Source organism: Takifugu rubripes, chromosome 9 (assembly GCF_901000725.2).
Source record: "Takifugu rubripes chromosome 9, fTakRub1.2, whole genome shotgun sequence".
Classification (NCBI taxonomy): domain Eukaryota; kingdom Metazoa; phylum Chordata; class Actinopteri; order Tetraodontiformes; family Tetraodontidae; genus Takifugu; species Takifugu rubripes.
Window position 1 is genome coordinate 11,235,406 of NC_042293.1, and position 22,574 is coordinate 11,257,979.

The 22,574-nt window shown below is 43.4% G+C and overlaps 5 protein-coding genes across 6 annotated transcripts; all 5 read left to right on the forward strand.

Annotated features, from left to right (window-relative positions):
- Nucleotides 1–17: 17 nt before the first annotated feature.
- LOC101079597 (dispanin subfamily A member 2b-like) lies at nucleotides 18–21,738 on the forward strand. 2 transcript variants are annotated; one of them, XM_003967605.3, is made up of 3 exons: nucleotides 18–442; nucleotides 21,043–21,327; nucleotides 21,436–21,738. In XM_003967605.3, the coding sequence occupies exons 2-3, from the start codon at nucleotides 21,112–21,114 to the stop codon at nucleotides 21,610–21,612; spliced, it is 393 nt and encodes a 130-aa protein (XP_003967654.2). In that variant the 5' UTR covers nucleotides 18–442; nucleotides 21,043–21,111; the 3' UTR covers nucleotides 21,613–21,738. The 2 variants fall into 2 exon arrangements, with proteins under 2 accessions (XP_003967654.2, XP_029697417.1); XM_029841557.1 differs by having other exon boundaries at nucleotides 18–432; nucleotides 21,033–21,327.
- Nucleotides 387–1,146, forward strand: LOC101079144 (dispanin subfamily A member 2b-like). Its single transcript, XM_003967603.3, has 2 exons — nucleotides 387–727; nucleotides 833–1,146. The coding sequence occupies exons 1-2, from the start codon at nucleotides 512–514 to the stop codon at nucleotides 1,025–1,027; spliced, it is 411 nt and encodes a 136-aa protein (XP_003967652.2). The 5' UTR covers nucleotides 387–511; the 3' UTR covers nucleotides 1,028–1,146.
- Nucleotides 2,157–4,092, forward strand: LOC115250996 (catalase-like). Its single transcript, XM_029841555.1, has 4 exons — nucleotides 2,157–2,567; nucleotides 2,691–2,798; nucleotides 3,091–3,174; nucleotides 3,301–4,092. The coding sequence occupies exons 1-4, from the start codon at nucleotides 2,268–2,270 to the stop codon at nucleotides 3,364–3,366; spliced, it is 558 nt and encodes a 185-aa protein (XP_029697415.1). The 5' UTR covers nucleotides 2,157–2,267; the 3' UTR covers nucleotides 3,367–4,092.
- On the forward strand, nucleotides 4,588–5,528 carry LOC101069210 (dispanin subfamily A member 2b-like). The gene is made up of 2 exons (XM_003967475.3): nucleotides 4,588–4,943; nucleotides 5,052–5,528. Exons 1-2 carry the CDS (start codon nucleotides 4,728–4,730, stop codon nucleotides 5,244–5,246), a joined length of 411 nt encoding a protein of 136 aa, XP_003967524.1. The 5' UTR covers nucleotides 4,588–4,727; the 3' UTR covers nucleotides 5,247–5,528.
- Nucleotides 15,825–19,922, forward strand: LOC101079372 (eukaryotic translation initiation factor 4 gamma 3-like). Its single transcript, XM_029842076.1, has 13 exons — nucleotides 15,825–16,021; nucleotides 16,103–16,229; nucleotides 16,438–16,621; nucleotides 16,748–16,852; nucleotides 16,936–17,218; nucleotides 17,305–17,480; nucleotides 17,577–17,661; nucleotides 17,866–18,003; nucleotides 18,135–18,347; nucleotides 18,871–19,001; nucleotides 19,124–19,231; nucleotides 19,470–19,553; nucleotides 19,687–19,922. Exons 3-13 carry the CDS (start codon nucleotides 16,568–16,570, stop codon nucleotides 19,750–19,752), a joined length of 1,443 nt encoding a protein of 480 aa, XP_029697936.1. The 5' UTR covers nucleotides 15,825–16,021; nucleotides 16,103–16,229; nucleotides 16,438–16,567; the 3' UTR covers nucleotides 19,753–19,922.
- Nucleotides 21,739–22,574: the final 836 nt, after the last annotated feature.

The window sequence follows — 22,574 nt, forward strand, 5'->3', positions numbered from 1 at the left end:
TGTTCTGAGTCTATTCAAAATCCACTTAACTGGGTTACTGAGCAGACGTCTGCTCTGACTATTGTTCCATATTGATCGTTCATTTTTCAGTGCAGTCCATTCAGAGTCCTTCATATTTTATTCCTATTGATGGTCGTGAATGTTGTTGAACTTTCTCTTCAGCCAAACTTTCCAAACTGGAGATGCTGGATGATTCAAGACTGTTTGCATTTTAGCTGCAGGTTTAGTTTATAAACTGACTGGAACGGGTCCAAAGTGTAAACACATTCATGCTTTCTGTGTAAAGTGAAATCTACCGTCCAGATCCCTCCTCCCACCATCCACCCCACACACACACAGGCACTCATCTTTGTGGGAGTGATTCTCAAGAATTTCTTTTTGTTTCACTTCTGGGTCGTTGGTTCACAGTTGGCCTCTCTCCGCCTCCCATAAATCTGCACTGGTATCTGAAACTCAGCACTTCTTTGCTGCATCTGAGTTCTAAAGCATCTTTCTGAAAACCTCTGAGCTGATGACGATGAATCCAGCCATGCAGCCCATGGAAAAAATTTCGATGCTTGGACCCAGCGAAGGCTTCCCCAGAGGGCCTCCCGGAGCTCCATATCCATCCACAGTAGTGGACATCCCCGCCGAGCCGCCCAAGGACCATTTCATCTGGTCCATCATCTGCTTTTCTTACTCCAACATCTTTTGCCTGGGACTGGCAGCTCTCATCTACTCTGTCAAGGTGAGTTTCTGAGGATTGTGTCATGAATCACCAGATTATCAGGTCACACCTTTTTTGGGATTTAAAAAGGTTTAGCTTGAGGATTTCACCATTTTTCCATTGCAGGCCAGAGACAGAAAGATGATGGGGGATATGAACGGGGCTCAACACTATGCCTCCACCGCCCGCTGCCTCAACATCTTGTCCACTGTGCTGCTTGCTGTGTTTTTCCTCATTTTCTTAATCACAGTCATTGTTGTAGTTGTGCAGATAAAGCAGATGCAGACATTCACAAGACAGAATAACTATTATTATGGTTGAAGAATTTGGGCCTCATTGGCATGTGAAAGAAAAAAGTGTTTATCCAGAAAAGTGTTTTTTTTAAAAAAAAATAAAAAAAATCATTCTCAACTTCCTAATAAAAATGCAGATGAACTCAACTCGGCTGGGACTGTTTGTGAGTAAACTCTGAAAGTATGAACATTCATTCTCGATTAGACTGTTGAAGACACCTTTATGTGCTGCAACATGGCAAGTGTACCCACTTCAGAGAGGACTTGGAATTTGAGGAGTTGCTCAATAAACCGGTCCATCTCAACCTCAAAGAGTTGCATCATTCCCTTTTTTCCGGGGCAATTTTGGACTGCGCAACACTGGAACGCTTATTGGAAAAGAGAACTTAGACTTTACCCTATTGTGATCAATACATCGACTTCAATCTCAACACACTAAGATATCTAGATATATCTATATATCTATATAACACCATGCACATTTAAAGTTAATCCCAGTTTAATATCAAAACTGGCTAGTTTAAGTCAATTCTAAACAGACAGCAGTCATTGCTCATTTCTCTTTCTCTGCAAGTGTGTGTGTGTGTTTCATATAAAATGAAAGAGCAGGATGTGGGATGTTACGATACGTGGTAGTACAGGACCCGAACGCAGGCCAGGACACCATGGTGGAGTGGTCAAAACGGTTTTATTTACAGGGAAGGGGAGCACACACTGACGACAGGAAACAGTCCTCCTGGACTGCTGGGAACTCGGAACACCGGTGAGTCCTCAAACCGCAGCAGTCCCCCAGGACCGGCGAGGACTCGGGAGTCCGGCGCGACACGCTCACCACACGAACGTGGCCCGAGACCCTGAAGGCAGAGGCAGTCCTCCTACGCTGCAAGGGGAGCAGGAGCGGCCCTCCAGGAGACCAGGAACAGGAACAGGAGCGGTCTTCCAGGGAAACCGGAAGCTTGGGAACAGGAGCGGCCCTCCAGGAGACGCAGAGCACCAACACACGACAGGGGAAGCGACCAAACAGCTTCACCACGAACAGACACCCGACCGACACCAAGGAACCCGAACAAACACCCACACTAGAAAAACAAACACACTCCCCCACACGAACAGACGCACTGGCAGACAGGCACAACCTGCTTAAATAGGCAACGAGATGCAACTTGCCCACAGGTGCGCCTGCCTGCAGCGCCAGCTGCACCCAATTGTGCTCAACACCACCCCCTGCAGGACAAAGAGCGACACAATCCCAGAAACCCCAACATGGGATGCTGTTTACTGAGACAAGAAGAGTCCAGAGAAGCAGCAAAATGTCTAAAAGCCTGTCAAACGTCTCCATAAGGCAATCTTTTTCAACCACTGTGCCGCGGCAGACAGTGTGTAGATATTGTCTGGTGTGCCTTGGAGAATTATATAATTTCTTCTTCTGTCCTCTAGGTGGAGCTCCAAATTACTATCCCAACAGCTTCAGCGCCCCAGAGATCCAGCCTCAGTGCATGGAGTCAAAGTTCAAGGTGTATCCCGATGTGGCCCGTTACAACAGTTCAGATGAGGATAATGTCACTCAGGTATTTAAAAAATATATATATTTTACCCTTTTCTTACAACTTTGCAGGTGGATTAATCTCCTCACATCTCACTTAAGTGGACAAATCCAGGGTTTCAACTCTTATTTGCGTCCTTAATTTCAGGTTCGCACCTTCTACACTGAGGTGCTCAATGATGAGGAGCGCCAGCGACTCTGTGAGAACTTTGCGGGATCCTTGAAGGGGGCTCAGCTCTTCATCCAGAAACGCATGGTGAGTCCAAACACTATCAGTACCCCAGGGATTCAGGCCATTTTCCCAGGCCTCTGCACGTGCAATTTATTGTGGTCACTTTAACCAAATGCTTATAAATTAGAAGAAACCCAAACAAGCTTATTTCCTGTGGGTTTGAGGTTTTGAGAGTGTCCTTGCAACTGCAATTTTGTTTTTCTTTCTTTCAATGCACTAACTGTAAATTTGTGTTGGAGTAATTATAATCTAACTTGACATTATTAGATGCTCAGTCTATGTTCTATTTTTTTTCATTGTTTTCTGGTTTGTGCAGGTTGAGAACTTGAAGGCAATCCATCCAGACTACGCCAGCAGGGTCCAGATATTTCTCAACAAGTACAACGAGGAGGCGGAGAAGGTCAGACACACACCTTTCATGCACTTTGTTGCCCTTTCTGCCCATGTATCAAGGTTTTTTTGTTGGTAACAATGAATGGCGTACTGAGCCATTTCGTCTTCCTCTGCGCAATTTTGTCCTTTGCAGAATGCACACGTGCGCGTGTACACCCGTCCAGGAGCATCTGCCGTGGCTGCATCCTCCAAGATGTGATGGATTTAAAATTCCACCGATGGCATCCTTGCAAGTGAACAACCGCAAATGCACTTATTCCCAACTGCTAATAACAGTAACAGGAAGCCTGTTACTGCTCACTGAACAAACCTAATCCTTTCATGAGTGATGATTGTAAATATTTTATGTAGAGATGAACACATCTCGAAAGCCAATTTCTTCTTCTGCTTCTCCTGCTTTGGAAGATTGTGAGTTTTTGCTAGCATCTCTGTGTCTGTTCAAGAAGTTTATATCAGAGAACTCCTCGGTGCCTTCAGAAACCACTTCAGTCTCATTTATTTGTCTATAAAATTGGAATTTCAGGAGCTGTGAATTGATTTCCACAAGAAACAAGAATCCCTCCTTGCTTTGTGTTTATAAATTAAGTAGAACTGTATTATTAAGGACTGACCACACTGGCTTGGGGCAGTTATTTGACTTATTCTGCATTTCATGTGCATCTAAATGTAACATTAATAAAGTTGTAATAAGTGCTTGTGTTGTTGAGGAGCTGATCAGATGTAGATCTGCACAGAATCTGTTTTTAACTCAATGGTTTTGAATCAGACGTCGAGAAAGTGATTTCTGAGCACTTCCTGTAAGATTCACTGCAATTTTAAACCAAAAATCACCATCTGCTTCCAAAAATGAAGTGCTAACGTCATTTCCAAACCTTGAAAAGCTACTAACAGGTTGTTGATAATAAAATTGAACCCTCACACCCAAGTTTTTGGTTTGGTGTCGATAATAATTGTAATTATCCTTAACAGACCTGAGACCTGTCATGTTCTCCTTTGAACCACCGGTGGGACCAGCTGCTGTTACTGTAGCCTTTGAAACATCCTGACGATGTTCTGAGTCTATTCAAAATCCACTTAACTGGGTTACTGAGCAGACGTCTGCTCTGACTATTGTTCCATATTGATCGTTCATTTTTCAGTGCAGTCCATTCAGAGTCCTTCATATTTTATTCCTATTGATGGTCGTGAATGTTGTTGAACTTTCTCTTCAGCCAAACTTTCCAAACTGGAGATGCTGGATGATTCAAGACTGTTTGCATTTTAGCTGCAGGTTTAGTTTATAAACTGAGTGGAACGGGTCCAAAGTGTAAACACATTCATGCTTTCTGTGTAAAGTGAAACCTACCGTCCAGATCCCTCCTCCCACCATCCACCCCACACACACACACTCACACATCTTTGTGGGAGTGAGTTTCAAGAATTTCTTTTTGTTTCACTTCTGGGTTGTTGGTTCACAGTTGGCCTCTCTCCGCCTCCCATAAATCCGAACTGGTATCTGGAACTCAGCACTTCTTTGCTGCATCTGAGTTCTAAAGCATCTTTCTGAAAACCTCTGAGCTGATGACGATGAATCCAGCCATGCAGCCCATGGAAAAAATTTCGATGCTTGGGCCCAGCGACGACTTCCCCGGAGGGCCTCCCGGAGCTCCATATCCATCCACAGTAGTGAACATCCCCGCCGAGCCGCCCAAGGACCATTTTATCTGGTCCATCATCTGCTTTGCTTACCCCAACATCTTTTGCCTGGGACTGGCAGCTCTCATCTACTCTGTCAAGGTGAGTTTCTGAGGATTTTGTCATGAATCACCAGATTATCAGGTCACACCTTTTTTGGGATTTAAAAAGAAGGTTTAGCTTGAGGATTTCACCATTTTTCCATTGCAGGCCAGAGACAGAAAGATGATGGGGGATATGAACGGGGCTCAGCACTATGCCTCCACCGCCCGCTCCCTCAACATCTTGTCCACTGTGCTGTTTTCTGTGTTTTTCCTCATTGGCTTAATCACAGTCATTGTTGTAGTTGTGCAGATAAAGCAGATGCACACCTTCACAAGACAGAATAACTATTATTATGGTTGAAGAATTTGGGCCTCATTGGCACATGAATGATGTGAAAGAAAAAAAAAGTGTTTAGCCAGAAATATGAGGGTTTTTTTTATAAATCATTCTCAACTTCCTAATAAAAATGAAGATGAACTCAACTCAGCTTGGACTATTTGTCAGTAAACTCTGAAAGTATGAACATTCATTCTAGATTAGACTGTTGAAGACACCTTTATGTGTTGCAACATGGCAAGTGTACCCACTTCAGAGAGGAATTTGAGGAGTTGCTCAATAAACCGGTCCATCTCGAACCTCAAAGAGTTGCATCATTCCCTTTTTTCCTGGGCAATTTTGGATTGCACAACACTGGAACGCCTATTGGAAAAGAGAACTTAGACTTTGCCCTATTGTGATCAATACCTCAACTTCAATCTAAACACACTATAAGATAAAAATTATATATATACAGTGATCCCTCGTTTATCGCGGGAGTTGCGTTCCAAAAATAACACGCGAAAAGTGAAATCCGTGAAGTAGTCAGCTTTTTTTTTTTTTATTATTTTACAATGCAATACTGAACTATAGAATGAAACCAAAAATCAAAACCTGTTTTAAAGCCCCAAATTTGTTTAAAACAATAATTATGATATAGTAATACAAGGTTGGAAACATTGGGCCAGATTCACCAATATGTTCTTAAGAATCTTCTTAGATTCTTTCTTAAGTTGTTATTAAGAAGTTTTTTAAGAAAACCCTACGTCGGATTCATCAACGCGTTCGTAAGCCCCAGAATTGTTCGCAGCTGTGTTCTTAGATTGATGAATGCCATCTGTTCGTAAGTTGAAAGCGCGTGCCAGGTGAGTCTAATTAACATACGATTAGCATAAGTCACCGCCCACTAATGCCCATAAAAGGAACTGCAGCAGGACCCTGTAGACAGAGCAAAAAGCAGCCAAATGCCCAAAGCGAAATGCCCAAAGCTTGCCTCTCCACGCCTGATTTCTGACGCCGTGTTGAACAATCAAGAAAGGATGGCTAACACGCTTGATAAAAATTGCCTCAACCCTGATGACTATAGCCAACACGCTTAAAGAAATCAACGAGAATGTAAAAAAAAGAAGAATGTAAAAAAAATAAACGTGTAAAAGCTGTGCTCGGATTGTGACAATAATGCATTTTATTCACAAACGGGCAATTAATCGCGCTCGAACGTGAACCGCGTGCCTGCAGTCTGGCCCCATCATTGCGTCAGGACGCACATCCTCAGGGGGTTGTGGCTCTGTGTCCAAACACATCCAGCGCCCCTTTAACATGCCGATGGTGCGTTCAATGGTGGAGCGACTGCGCGCATGCATCTGATTGAATAAAACTCCTGTGGAGTCTGAGGGTTGGTCAGTGGTGTCAACAACCAGGGAGCCAGGGCATATCCTCGATCCCCTAATAAAATAAATCAAGATAAAATCAAATAAAAAGACAGTTTTGGCATGGTTTCCAATTTGGTTGGTTAATGTTAAGTCATTGGCACATTTACGTAATTTTAAAATTCTCCGTAAATCACCAAAAATAGGAAATAAACAAATAAATAAATAAATATGACAGAATTATCATTGTAATATTGAATTTTATTGAACTGCACAAGAGAAGAAAACCCAACCATGCCAACATGTCGGCACTGAAATGTGCGCAAGAGTACTCCTGAGTGTTCGTAGGATTTGTTCTTACCTACGCATAAATCCAGGATAAGAAGAAATTGGTGAATGCCACAATCTTCAAAAAATGTTCGTAAGTGGGACTTAAGAACAAATTTGTTCGTAAGAACGTTTCGTGAATCTGGCCCATTGTTATGGGTAGTTGTTGCCGCTCTTTCTTTTTCTGAGCAAGAAGATTTTTATAAACGGATATGCCACCTTCGATTATATTTGAGAACTGCAATGAACGACTCGCAAAAAAAATCCGTGAAGCAGCGAAGCCGTGAAAGATGAAACGCGATATAGCGAGGGATCACTGTATATATATAATATTATATATTACACCATGCACATTTAAAGTTAATCCCTGTTTAATATCAGAACTGGCTAGTTTAAGTAAATTCTAAACAGACAGCAGTCATTGCTCATTTCTCTTTCTCTGCAAGTGTGTGTGTGTGTGTGTGTGTGTGTGTGTGTGTGTTTCATATGAAATGAAAGAGCAGGATGTGGGATGTTACGATACGTGGTAGTACAGGACCCGAACGCAGGCCAGGACACCATGGTGGAGTGGTCAAAACGGTTTTATTTACAGGGAAGGGGAGCACACACAATAGAAACAGTCCTCCTGGACCGCAGGGGGATCGGGAGGCAGCGTCCGACCGTCACAGGTCCATCGGCGAGTCCCCACACCAGACGCAGTCCCCCTGGACTGCTGGGTCCTCAACCCGCAGCAGTCCTCCAGGACCGACGAGGACTCGGGAGTCCGGCGCGACACGCTCACCACACGAACGTGCCCCGAGACCCTTGAAAAGAATTATTATATCTTGTCAGCATCTTTTATCTTGTTAGCATGTGTTATACTATATGTTTTTGTTTTCTGTTACAGTTAGTTTAGAAGTTAGGGATAGTATATAATCTTTAGTAGGAATAAACATAAGCAAGTCAGTTGACCCTTCCTTGACATGAATGTTGTTTGGACGGTTGGGGCCAGGAGGAGACAGTCAGACGGAAAGTGGTAGACCCCCATCGTAAAATGTGACAGCATAGTTTACTGGTGTTGATAAGTTCCTCGGCAGAAATAAGATCTCTGATCTGGCCATCTGGGGACGATAATGGAGAAGAAGGACCGCACCAACACCAAAGGAGGCTGGAAGAAGAAGATGAGGTCATCCAAGAAGAAGGACTGGATTGGACTGAATTAGCATCAATAATTTACATATGTTTTTCTATAAAAGACTGGGTCAAGGGATAGTTAGGTTGTCAGACTTCATGCCCTGACAATTAACTCTGTTGTTGCTAGGGTTATGAACTGGCCCAGAGCTCTGTATATTTGTATCTTGAATTGATTCTATTTGCTAAATACATTTTGAAATTGGCATTTGTTTACTTGAAGTCTTCATTTAAAGAAGACGCGGATTGGCAGTGACACACGAGAGGTATTGCAATCCAACAGTTTGGTAACCCCGACGTGATGAAGACAGAAAAGTCATCTGAGGCAAAGAATTCAACAACGGTCACTTCGGAGGACAACTGACGACAAAGGGATCCCTAATAAAATTTAAGCAGACACCTGTTTAATCAAAAGTTCTGCACATTGGCAATTTCCAAATTTGTCGTCACTGTCAATTGAAGTGTCCTAGTTATAAATTCCAGATACAAATATAGAAAATATTGAAACGACTGCAGGAATTACAGTTCGAGTCCGGAAAATAGACGGTTAGAGGCCAGAAGTACTATTGAAAGAAACAGGGAAGCGTCGAAGGATACATGTTGTGGCTATGACATGTGCAGCAGTGCACAATTGCAGATCTAGGGGGTTACCCAATGCCCAATGAAGGCAATCCTCCAATGAAGTGCCCAATGAAGAGAAGCCTCCATTAGAAATCCAAACCAGACACTGACATTTAACACCACTCTTTATCCATCATTACTTACTATCACTTCCCCACCCCCATATCAATTGCCAGTTTTGACTATTAATAGTGGTCAGTTAGATGTGGACAGAGATGAAGAACTGCAGGAGTTACGTGAGACAGTGTGGGAACTTTGGAGACAGGTTAGAATGATCAAACAGGGACAGGAAGAGGTTGAAGATAACTTAGGAAAAATTGAATTTAGAGAAGAATCCCAGGTGGTTCACCCTAAAATCTCCCAACAGACTACATTTAAAAAACAGGACAGTCAAAAATCGTCTTTAAAACACTTAGCAATCAAACAAAACAAGTGAAAAGAGCTGATCCCTCAGGAGGATTTGCCAGGGCTGAACGCAGGGAGGAGAAGGCAAGACTGATTTATGGCAGTGATAAAGAGGAGAGCGAGAGTAAGACAGACACCCTTAAACTTCCGGCTACATTTATTGGGGAATTGGAGCTTCAGGAGCCTGTTGAATTTCAGACCGAATTATATGAAAAAGATCCAGGTTCAAGTATGGAAAATTATGAATCAGAATCAAGGGAAGAGAGTGAGTGTGAGTATAGAGGTGAACCGTTGACAAGGGCCATAAACAATGAGGAGGTGGGTCAAACAGGAATACACACAAGGAGTAAGGGGCCCGTTTCAGGACTGCCGCAACTACAGGCCCCTCTGATACAGAAAAGAGGAGGACAGGAACCAGTATATGTTCCATTTGCTATCACAGACATTAATTGTTTAGTGAATAAGATGCCCCCACCCGCAGAGGGAGGCGGCAAGTGGATGTCCAGCCTTTTTAGTTTAACACAGAGCATGCAGTTGGCGATGGGAGACTTTAGAGGAATTTTAGGGAGACAAGTGTCTCTCTGGGATTTGGATAAGGTCGAGGTAGCAGCAGGTATTAAAGATAGACCTAATGCTGCACGTTTTGGGCCTTGTGCAACCAGGGTTGGTGAAGCTATGAGACAGATATTTCCAATATCTCCAGGAGCAATGCAGAACTTAAGATTTAAGTGGGAGTAAAGTGAGTCGGCACATGGGTTCCTTACGAGGTGTAAAGAGGAATGGATGTGTGCCACAGGGTGCCATCCTGGCTCAGATAATCTACACACCACTTAGTTCCGTCAGGCAATAATTTTAGGACTTCCACAATTAGTGAAAGAAGCCATGGAAGGAAATCCTGACCTTCCAGGCAGTACAGCGGATGTCTGGGAGAGACATCTCTCTTACCATATCAACACATTTAAAGTTAAACAACAGGGAAAGAAAGAGGGGGTGATGACAGCCCAGGAACAGCTCCTAAAAATACAGTTAGATGAGGCACTGAAAAAGTTTAATGATAAACGAAAGGAATAGAAACAGATGGTTCAGCGGTTTCCTCGGCAGGTGCAGCCAGATCAGTTAGGTCCGCAGCAAAATTTTGCTCCGATAAACCCGTATTGGGTCAGTCCAAGGGGAGGCATGTGTGGGAGACGCGGCGGGCAGGGATACGGCTTGATAGGCGGGTACTTAGGCCGAGATCAGTGTCACGCCTGCAAAGGGTATGGTCATTGGCAAAGGGACTGTCCATATCACAACTACCCGGAGGTACCAGGCAGTGTTCCACCATCTCATGGAATTTATCACCGGAGCCGATCTCATCTGACACCGTCGAGCTTGTGGGGTTCTCAGGAAGCCCGGAAAGACTGCCGTTTTCTGTGCCATTAGTGACTCGTTTTGCTGGACAGACTGTGTTGCACCCCTTTGTCATTTCACCACATTGCCCTATCAACCTGTTGGGACGAGATCTCCTGGTGAGGACAGGAGCAGCTATTCTGTGTGGAGATAAAGGTCTTGTGGTGCAATTTCCTAATGGACGGAAATTGAACTGCTGTATTTCACACCAAGGTGTGAAGGGACAAATGCTGATGAGTCCGACACCCTCTCCAGAACAGGAGGTGTGGGTGGATATTTATTCGGGAGAACTTGAGCCTGAGACTTCACCTGGTGTCGGTGTTGTGGCATTGTTTCAGAGCTGGAGGCCCTGGCTGTCGATGCTAAGTCCTTTTGCCCCGCCAGTTGATCCCTATCATGTCACTCTATTTTACGAGGGAATAATGAGGTGTATCAGGATGCGTTTAGAGAAAAGTTACAGGGAAATTTCTGGATGATTACATCACCGTGTTTGTGTGTCGGGCCTGAAGGTGTGGCTGCGCAGGTCGACTTTGCTGAACAGAATGAGTGGTATGAGAGACTGTAAAGGAAATGTTGTCATTTCTGGGTCTTGCGAGCTATAGTAGACATTTTATTCCTGCATATTCAGAAAAGACTACGCCCCTACGTGCAATGGTGAATGAACAGGGAATGCGTGATTTGGCAGCTCGGTTAACATGGACAACTGAGGGAGAGAAAGCGTTCATTGCTCTTAAACAGGCACTCACGATATCTGCATGTTTTGGCAGTTCTGGAATATAAAGATACTTTCTTTTTGGATGTTTCTGAAGGAGAACATACAGTAAATGGTGTTCTCTTTCAGAAAAAAGGGGGTGAAAGGAAAGTATTAATGTATGCAAGTATAATGCTGGACCCCATTGAAAACAGGCAGCCACCATGTGTAAGGTATATAGCAGGGGTAGCAAAACTTTTACAAAAAACAGCACATTTAGTGATGGGTTACGCTCTGACAGTTCTTACAACACATAGTGTGGTATCACTGGTCAGCTCAGCAGCATTCACCATGACCTCACTTAGACAGACCAGGATGGACCAGATTTTAACGGCAACACACATAACATACACTCATGAAGGGATAAGTATGGCAGATGGTATGGGAGAGGGCGAACCACACAGATGTGAGGAGAAAGTGAAGAAAGATGAAAAAATCAGAGTAGACCTCAAGGCGGAGCCGTTAAAGGATCCAGATGAAATACTATTCACAGACGGCTGTTGTTTCAGACACCCACAAGAGGGGCTGAAAGCTGCCTATGCAATAGTTAGAAAATCGGAAGAAGATTTTGAAGAAGTGGAAACAGGAAACCTAACAGGTAAAGAGTCAGCACAACTTGCAGAATTGAAGGCAGTTATTAGAGCATTAGAAATATCAAAGGGAAAGAGAGTGACCATCTATACAGATTCAGCATATGTAGTGGGAGCTATCCAGTTAGAACGTTGTCAATGGTTGCGGGCAGGTTTTAATACAGCATCAGGATCTCCTATAAAACATGAGGCAGAGAAGAGGCAACTGACACAGGCACTCATGGAACCAGCGGAGGTCGCAGTCGTAAAATGCAAAGGTCATAGTAAAGAGAACTTTCTGGAGGGAAGAGGTAATGAGGCTGCAGATCAGGCAGCAAAGAAGGCTGCAGGTTATAAACCAAGTTACAATTTGTTGTTGGCAGAGAAAACAGTCCATGAAATGCTTCCAAGATATGACAGGGAAAGACTTAGTTGTGATCAAGAAGAAGCTTCTCCACATGAAAAAACAGTTTGAAAGGAAAAGGGGGGCTGTGAAAGTTGAAGGAATTTGGCGGGGCCCAGACGGAAGACCTGTTCTCCCGCCCGGTCTGTTAGATGCCGTTCTGGAAGAGGCCCACGGCCTGACACACTGCAGGAAACCACAAATGATGCGGTATCTAACACATTGGTGGCATCCATTTTTGTCAGCCATTGTAGAAAATTATATCAGAGAATGTTCAATATGCACACACTTTAATGTAAAATCAACAATTCGACCACATGAGGGAAAGTTTCCAGTTGCCCCCATGGCAGGGCAAGAAATTATTATAGATTTCACTGACATGATAGACCGAGTCAATGGGTTCCGATACCTCTTGGTGGCAGTGGATGCATACACTGGCTGCCCAGAGGCGGTTCCCGTAAAAGCAGAAGATGCAAAAAGTGTTATTAAATTTTTGATTAATCTGACACATGGTTTCCACAAACGAATTAGATATGATAATGGAACTCATTTTAAGAATAAAGATTTACAATCCATAGGCCAGCCCAGCACTTTTATGAAATATAAATATTATTTTGTTCAACTAAAAACGACTCTCTCAGTTTTCTCCCAACAGGCAACCTCTGTAACAACAGTCAGTGAGGATCCAGGAATTCCACACACAGCTGAGTGGGTTCTTAAGAGAGTCATCAAGTGAAAGTGGTCAGAGCACAGGTGGACTGGTCCCTTTGATGTTGCAGAGTGAACATCACATGTTAACCCTAACATCCTAACATACTAACACCCTAACACATTAACCCTAACTCTGGTATCACTGGAATCAATGTACCCCAGCAGGTAATTCACAGAGAACGCTTGGACAGATCCGGGAACATCTAAAGAAGATGGCACCATGATTAAACTTCTATTATTCTTGATTACATCAAAGGGAGCGGTCAATGAATTGTTAGTATTGGCCTAGCGTTAGTCCTCCTAGGCTGCAAGGGGAGCAGGAGCGGTCCTCCAGGAGAACAGGAACAGGAGCGGTCTTCCAGGGAAACCAGAAGCTTAGGAACAGGAGCGGTCCAGAACAGAAGAGTCCAGAGAAGCAGCAAAATGTCTAAAAGCCTGTCAAACATCTCCATAAGGCAATCTTTTTCAAGCACTGTGCCGCGGCAGACAGTGTGTAGATATTATCTGTGCGTGCGTGCGTGTGTGTGTGCGTGCGTTCACAAAATACCTTATATTAGATTATGTTGGATTTTTGTCATGGTTATCAATATCAATTACATTCATTCATTCATTCAGATCCTTTATTGTCCCACACGGGGAAATTTACAGTGCAACAACAGCAGCAAGAGCATGCAGAGAAAAATAAGATAAAATCAAATAGAACAGGATTTGGAATATACAAAGAGGATGTATCATTCACAACAGTGATGATAATAATAATCAACATTAAAATATTGTTATTATCATCATGAATTTTCTATTTTATTGTGATGATGATAATAGTAATGTTTGAGAGGAAATATTGTCATCATAGAAAAATACAACAAAATTTCATTTGGCTGAATCTCTTAGAGCAGCAACAATATCACAGTGCTAATATTGGTAATAAATACTAGTAAATAAAAGATAAATAAAAACACAAGTGCAAGTAAAATGTTATATATAAATAGTTAAATAATAAAAACTGTGCAGTAGCTGTGTGAAATGAGAAAAGGTGTTCTTTTCACTTGACCTTTGCCCCTGGGAACACAAAGCCTGCCCAGAGCTGTGTATATTAGTCCAGCACCTCCTTGTGATAAACCTGTCATTTTAATCTGTCTAGATAAAATATTGAGAAGAAACCAGAAAAAGATTTTCTTAGCTGACCTTTCTTAGCTGACCTGAAGGCCTCACATCCCCATTTTTGCCATCCTTTACCCTTTGGAACTTCTGAGGGTGCTGAAATCTGGCAGCAAGGTCAGCAAATCTCTCAGGCACTAACAAGTTATAGAATTTGATGTTTCATCTCAAAAGCATCTGGGGGACAAATGAAGCAAAACGGGATATTTTGTAGACTGACCTATGGCTGCACAGCCCTCTTTGTGCTTGACTTCTCCCTTAGTATATTTACAGTTGAGTAACGTCAGGATGCTGTTTGAGGAGGTCTCAATGAAAAAAGATTGTGAAAATGTAGCTATCCAGGTTGTAGTTTGTACTGCAAATTAAAATATATGTATACATACACATGTTTCCCCTTTGAAAAAAAGATTAAAATAAATCAGTAAAAACTGGCATTATTTCATAAAAATACTAGAAAATTTAAAAAAAACAGATAAAACTCATTCCATTTTAATTAAAGATACCGAAAATAGTGGAAATGTAGCTGTCCAAGCTGTAGTTTTTGCCACTGTTATGGCCCACTCATGAGGTCCAAAGAAAGAGGAAGACACGCTGTCTAGTTTAACCCTTTATTTCTTAAACCAAAAAGAAAACACCCAACAAAGGAATACGGCAGGTGAGGGTGAAAATCAGGGGTGTGAGCAAGTGCCTGGATGAAGTGAGTGAAGGGGTGAAGTATGCTGTAGGTGTGAAATCCAATAATTCACCAAGAGGCAAAGCAGCTGGAGACATCAGGTGGAGGTAGGAGAAAAAGCCCACCAAATGCTGGATCAGGTGGAGCTTTATAACCTGCAGATCGCTGGCCTGGTGCTCCAATTAGGTTAGCTCCACCCTGCTGGAAACCTGTGAACCACAGACAGCACACAGCAAGACAACCCCACAGCTCATGGGCCGTCACAGTCCGGTCAACCACTGACAAGCCCAGAAATCTATACTCATGTCACCCTGAGTGCACTTAAAGTTACATTGTATTTTACAATCACCTTCAAACAAATTCACACCAATGTTAGCAGCTTGAAACATGAGTGTTTACCACGTTTGCCACATGCTTCACACCTGCTGCAATTCAAAGTTAACAGAGATGAGTTGGTTTTAGACCTGTGGAATTCTTTATGGACACAGTAGAAATGAATTTGGTTTAATTAATGGAATAAAACTGATGAGAGCGAGATCACTTCTAAAGAAAAAAGTAGATGGAGGATTGACTGTTAGAACCAAAGCATGTGCACAAAGCCAGAGGGCCCTATGTGAGCTATTGTGGGTTTGGTACCTTGCTCAAGGGTCCCTCGGCAGTGCTCTGACTAGGCGGGGCTTCTGACACTTTCTCCTACTGCCTCCCTTGCTTTGTCTGCACTGGGGCCTGAACTAAGAACCCTTCGCTCCTCAGCCCAGTCCCCAACAGCGACCGCCACGCCCATATTCTTCAATTAATTCAAAGCACCATTCAAAAAAACAGGCCATTATAGAAACTTTAGGGTGAAATTTTCCCTCAGTCAAAACCATTTAACGCTTCAAAGAAAATGGCATATTTGTATGTGACAGCATAAATTTACTTGTCATTCTAAATTATAGCAAATGTTTGCTTTTTTGTTTTTTCTTGTGGTTTTAGACTCCAACTATGAGCACTAACATCTGCCGGGTAGGACAGGATCCCTCCATCAGCAGCTCCCAGCATGGCGGCGAGGGAGATGGATGGACAGCAGGGGCCACCTGTCATCAAAACTTTTCGGGGCATCCTCAACAAGCTCACCCCTGAGAAGTTTGAAAGCCTCACGAGACAGGTGGATGAGCTCAACATCAACGATGAGGAGACGCTGAACACGGTCGTTGAGCTCCTTGTGGACAAAGCTTTGTTTGAGCAGAGCTACAGCTCAACTTATGCTCAAATGTGCCACCACCTGAAGGGGGTAAACTCTGCTTTCTTTGTACAATTGGTTGAATTTGGACCAGATTATTGTTACTGATATGCCAAACCTTTCCCACATCAGCTGAGGGTCTCGTCCTCAAGCAGCGATGGATTCGTCCTCCATAAACTTCTGCTCACGAGATGTCAGATGGAGTTCCAGAACCGTGGACTCCTGACAAAAGGAAAATGATGTGTCTGTTGTTGAAGAGGTGAGTACCGGCACGCCTGCAGCGGAACCAAATATGCAAGGGCAATTATTGGACTGCAGCTCAGCTTCATAAATGCACCTTTCGTGAGAAAAAATTGTGCTTGCTCCACTGGCAAGAACGGTTGAATAGTTAGATTTTGAACTCAAACTTAAATGTAAGCTTTACAGTGTTTCACCTAACTTAAATACATGCAAATCTGCCCTCAAAGGATCTGAGTAAACCAGACACAAGGCCCGCGTGCGTTTGGTGGGAACCGTCAGGTTCATCGGTGAGCTTTTTCAGCTGAAGATGATCTGGGAGCCCATCATACACACCTGCGTAGATAAACTCTTGAGTGTATGTGCAAGTTACTGTCCATAGTGGGGAACGGCCTGGACACTGAAGCTGAGAGGGTAAGGAGAGCTGTGTGCAACACACACACACACACACACACACACACACACACACACAAACACACACACACACACACTGTCAACACATAAACTGAATGAGTGGGACTCTTATTTTCTTCCTTTTAGCCAAAACTTAATAGCTACTATGGCCACATATGCCTCCTACTGAAGGAGAAGAAGATGTCCTCAAGAATAAAATTCATGTTGCAGGACGTTGTGGCCCTAAGAAAGGTGAGACTCCTTGATGGTTAAATCATGAATATAGTCTGCAAGTCAGGGTTGAATTCTCATCACATCTCCTGTGTGGCCTTCAGAACAATTGGGTGACCTGCAGGAAAGTTGAGGGACCGAAAACCATTCAGCAGCTTCACCAAGAGGTGAAGGAGGCTGAAGAGAGGGAGCAGCTCCAGTACAAAAACTGGCAAACCACCATGCACTGGAGAGGTGGTGGCAGGTCGGCAGATCGCGGCCAATCCTTTCATGTGAAAGAGGTTCCTGGGAAGGTCAACCAGGACTCCAGCCGCGACTGTGATGGAGAAAGGAAGCAGCGGTGCCATTTGGGCAGCAGCTCATGTCGTGGTGTCATCAAAATTCCAGGTAAATAACTGAAAAACCAAAAGATTAGGTGCATTTTTAAAGCAGACATCTGGATGGGGTTTTTCACTACTTGTTGCTCTTTGCAGTTGAACACAAGACCCCCCCAAAGCAGGCAGGATATTTATCAGAGCCCTCTTATTTGGAGTCGATCGCAAAGGAGGAGGCACAAGTGCAGGACTGCAATGAAGAACAAGTGTACCAAGCACTAAAAAGACTCCTACAGAGGAACTGCAATAATGATAAAATAGAAGAGTGGATCCAGGTAACTCCGGATGAGAATGACCTTTAAACTGGATATTTCTACAGAGATTGTGACTGTAGGCATGAAACTAACAAAGGTTCCTCTCCCCCCTCCCAGAACACCCTCAACAACAGACAGAGGTCATCAGACGGGTTTGTGAGGGCCTTGATGCGAGCAGTCTGCCAGTCAGTCATTGTTGACTGTAAGTGTTCTATAATGTCAAATAGAGGCAGAAATTTAAGCCTGTTTCTGTCCAAAAACATAATTCATTAGTTTTACTCCACATAGATGTCTGTTTTACATTATATGAGCACATCTACAAAACCAGCCTGGGACACTTTATGGTCCATGATTAGATGTGTTCAGTTTCTTTACAGTGGTGTGAAGACAGTGTTTGTGTTGTCAGGTGGGGTTCCTACACTGAGAACCTACGAGCTGCTCCAGAGAGTGAGCCTCTTAAAGAAGTACATCAAGGAGGACGAGAAGCAGCTGGTGGCCCTGAACATTCTGCAGCAGCTGGTGGTCCACATAGACCAACCTGATGGTGAGTGTCCCATCTATCCACCTCGACGGTCACGGCTTTGTTCATTTTAACTTTGAACTCTAAATTCAGAAGCCAGTGGTGTGTTTCTATTGACTTATTCCTGTGATTTTTGCTGGTGTGTGTCCGTGTAGGTCTGCTGCGGATGTTTTTAGACGTGCTGTTGGATGAAGAAGTCATCCAGGACGAGACCTTCTTTAAATGGAAGTCGTCCACAGTCTCTGTAGTATCTGTCAGCAACTTCTTCACCTGGCTCCAAGAGGCGAACAGACAGATAAAGTGGGGAGCAAAAAAAATAATTAAAAAAAAAAAAAATCTACATTATTTCATTAACAGTAATATCATCTGTCTTTAAATAAAATCCAATTTATTTCCAAATACAAGTCCTTGAATATCATTTATGTTTTAGGCACCATTTATCCTGATGTGATCATCATGTTTTACTCTCTAAAGGAGTTTTGGTTTATTGAGGTTGAATGTTCAAGACAGTTATAAACATTTACACTAAAACTACCTAAAGAACATTATCTCTAACAAGTATTAATTGTCTATAGTGGTTAATGATAAAATAAAGTGCTATATAAAGTAAAATAGATTCTGCTATTTTGAGCGTATTTATTATATTAGTTCTTCTAGTGATACTAAAACATTACACTCAAACTTGAAATAATGGGATGGGGGGGGGGGGGGGGGGGGTGTTCAATTTCTTCACTTGTGCCACAATGTGGCATTGATCATACATAATATTAGAAATGTAAACTCAAAACATGTAAAAATAGGGTTTGTGTGTTGTAATCCACACAATTACAAGTGTGTGAGTGTGTGCGTGTGCAACGATGTAGGATGCTGTTTTCTTCTTCTGTCCTCTAGGTGGAGCTCCAAACTACTATCCCAACAGCTTCAGCGCCCCAGAGATCCAGCCTCAGTGCGTGGAGTCAAAGTTCAAGGTGTATCCCGATGTGGCCCGTTACAAAAGTTCAGATGAGGATAATGTCACTCAGGTATTTAAAAAAAAAAATCTTTTACTCTTTTCTTACAACTTTGCAGGTGGATTCATCTCCTCACATCTCACTTAAGTGGACAAATCCAGGGTTTCAACTCTTATTTGTGTCCTTAATTTCAGGTTCGCACCTTCTACACTGAGGTGCTCAATGATGAGGAGCGCCAGCGACTCTGTGAGAACTTTGCAGGATCCTTGAAGGGGGCTCAGCTCTTCATCCAGAAACGCATGGTGAGTCCACACACTAACTTTAACCAACTGCTTATAAATTAGAAGAAACCCTAACAAGCTTATTTCCTGTGGGTTTGAGGTTTTGAGAGTGCCCTTGCAACTGCAATTTTATTTTTCTTTCTTTCACTTTCAATGCACTAACTGTAAATTTGTGTTGGAGTAATTATAATCTAACTTGACATTATTAGATGCTCAGTCTATGTTCTAGGTATTTTTCATTGTTGTCTGGTTTGTGCAGGTTGAGAACTTGAAGGCAATCCATCCAGACTACGCCAGCAGGGTCCAGAAACTTCTCGACAAGTACAACGAGGAGGCGGAGAAGGTCAGACACACACCTTTCATGCACTTTGTTGCCCTTTCTGTGTTTCAGGGTTTTCTTGTTGTGTTTGTGATGGTAACAATGAATGGCGTACTGAGCCATTTCGTCTTCCTCTGCGAAATTTTGTCCTTGGCAGAATGCACACGTGCGCGTGTACACCCGTCCAGGAGCATCTGCCGTGGCTGCATCCTCCAAGATGTGATGGATTTAAAATTCCACCGATGGCATCCTTGCAAGTGAACAACCGCAAATGCACTTATTCCCAACTGCTAATAACAGTAACAGGAAGCCTGTTACTGCTCACTGAACAAACCTAATCCTTTCATGAGTGATGATTGTAAATATTTTATGTAGAGATGAACACATCTCTAAGGCCACTTTCAGAATTTCTTCTCCTGCTTTGGAAGATTGTGAGTTTTTGCTAGCATCTCTGCATCTGTTCAAGAAGTTTACATCAGAGAACTCCTCGGTGCCTTCAGAAACCACTTCAGTCTCATTTATTTGTCTATAAAATTGGAATTTCAGGAGCTGTGAACTGATTTCCACAAGAAACAAGAATCCCTCCTTGCTTTGTGTTTATAAATTAAGTAGAACTGTATTATTAAGGACTGACCACACTGGCTTGGGGCAGTTATTTGACTTATTCTGCATTTCATGTGCATCTAAATGTAACATTAATAAAGTTGTAATAAGTGCTTGTGTTGTTGAGGAGCTGATCAGATGTAGATCTGCACAGAATCTGTTTTTAACTCAATGGTTTTGAATCAGACGTCTAGAAAGTGATTTCTGAGCACTTCTTGTAAGATTCGCTGCAATTTTAAACCAAAAATCACCATCTGCTTCCAAAAATGAAGTGCTAACGTCATTTCCAAACCTTGAAAAGCTACTAACAGGTTGTTGATAATAAAATTGAACCCTCACACCCAAGTTTTTGGTTTGGTGTCGATAATAATTGTAATTATCCTGAACAGACCTGAGACCTGTCATGTTCTCCTTTGAACCACCGGTGGGACCAGCTGCTGTTACTGTAGCCTTTGAAACATCCTGACGATGTTCTGAGTCTATTCAAAATCCACTTAACTGGGTTACTGAGCAGACGTCTGCTCTGACTATTGTTCCATATTGATCGTTCATTTTTCAGTGCAGTCCATTCAGAGTCCTTCATATTTTATTCCTATTGATGGTCGTGAATGTTGTTGAACTTTCTCTTCAGCCAAACTGGAGATGCTGGATGATTCAAGACTGTTTGCATTTTAGCTGCAGGTTTAGTTTATAAACTGAGTGTAGTGTAAACACATTCATGCTTACTGTGTAAAGTGAAACCTACCGTCCAGATCCCCCTCCCACCATCCACCCCACACACACGCACTCATCTTTGTGGGAGTGATTCTCAGAAATTTCTATTTGTTTCATTTCTGGGTCGTTGGTTGACAATTGTACCCCCCTACACACACACACACACACACACCTTTTTTTTTGTAAATCCGAACTGGTATCTGGAACTCAGCACTTCTTTGCTGCATCTGAGTTCTAAAGCATCTTTCTGAAAACCTCTGAGCCGATGACGATGAATCCAGCCATGCAGCCCATGGAAACAAATTTGATGCTTGTGCCCAGCGAAGGCTTCCCCAGAGGGCCTCCCGGAGCTCCATATCCATCCACAGTAGTGGACATCCCCGCCGAGCCGCCCAAGGACCATTTCATCTGGTCCATCATCTGCTTTTCTTACTCCAACATCTTTTGCCTGGGACTGGCAGCTCTCATCTTCTCTGTCAAGGTGAGTTTCTGAGGATTTTGTCATGAATCACCAGATTATCAGGTCACACCTTTTTTGGGATTTAAAAAGAAGGTTTAGCTTGAGGATTTCACCATTTTTCCATTCCAGGCCAGAGACAGAAAGATGATGGGGGATATGAACGGGGCTCAGCACTATGCCTCCACCGCCCGCTGCCTCAACATCGTGTCCACTGTGCTGCTTGCTGTGTTTTTCCTCATTGTCTTAATCACAGTCATTGTTGTACCTGTGGAGATAAACAAGCATCATAACCATTATTACGGTTGAAGAATTTGGGCCTCATTGGCACATGAATGATGTGAAAGAAAGAAAAAACAGTGTTTAGCCAGAAATGTGTGGGTTTTTTTTTTTAAATCATTCTCAACTTCCCAATAAAAATGCAGATGAACTCAACTCAGCTTGGACTATTTGTCAGTAAACTCTGAAAGTATGAACATTCGTTCTCATTTAGTCCGTTGAAGACGCTTATGTGTAGCAACATGGTGTCCTCCAACTCCGCAGACTGGTCAGTGGAGGGCAGGTGTGCACGGGATAGAGCGTCAGCGACATAGGGCTCTCTGCCCCTCTTGTAGATAACATTGAGGTTGTACCGCTGGAGGCGAAGCATCATCCGTTGTATGCGTGCAGAGGCAGTGTGCAGTGGCTTTCTCAGTATGGTGATGAGAGGTTGGTGGTCAGTTTCAACAGTCACGGCCCGGCCATAAATGTAGTGATGGAATTTTGTGCAGGCATAGACGAGAGCCAAGAGCTCCTCAATTTGAGCATCGCGCGGTTCAGTCTCTGTGAGGACCCTGGAAGCAAAAGCCACCGGCGTTTCGTTTTGGAGGCAGACAGTGCCCTGTCCATGCTGCGAGGCATCAGCTGACAGTACAACTGGTTGGTGAACATCAATGTATCTCAGCACAGGGGGGCTGGCAATGATGTCCTTCAGTTTAGTGAATGCCGCTGTGTGGGGCTCCAGCCAGCACCAGTACACATCCTGCCACAACAGTTCACGCAGAGGAGCCGTGATCTCACTGTAGCCTGGTAGAAACTTGGCCAGGTAGTTGGTCATGCCCAGGAACCTCTGGAGGCCGTGTTTTGGGACAGGCGAACAGCAGCTGTCTTAGAGGGATCTGGCTTAACACCCTGGTCGGTGAGTAGGTGGCCGATGTAGGGGACCTCCGTGACCCTGAACCTGCATTTTTGGGGTTCAGTCTCAGGTTCACAGCACGGACCCTGTCCAAGAC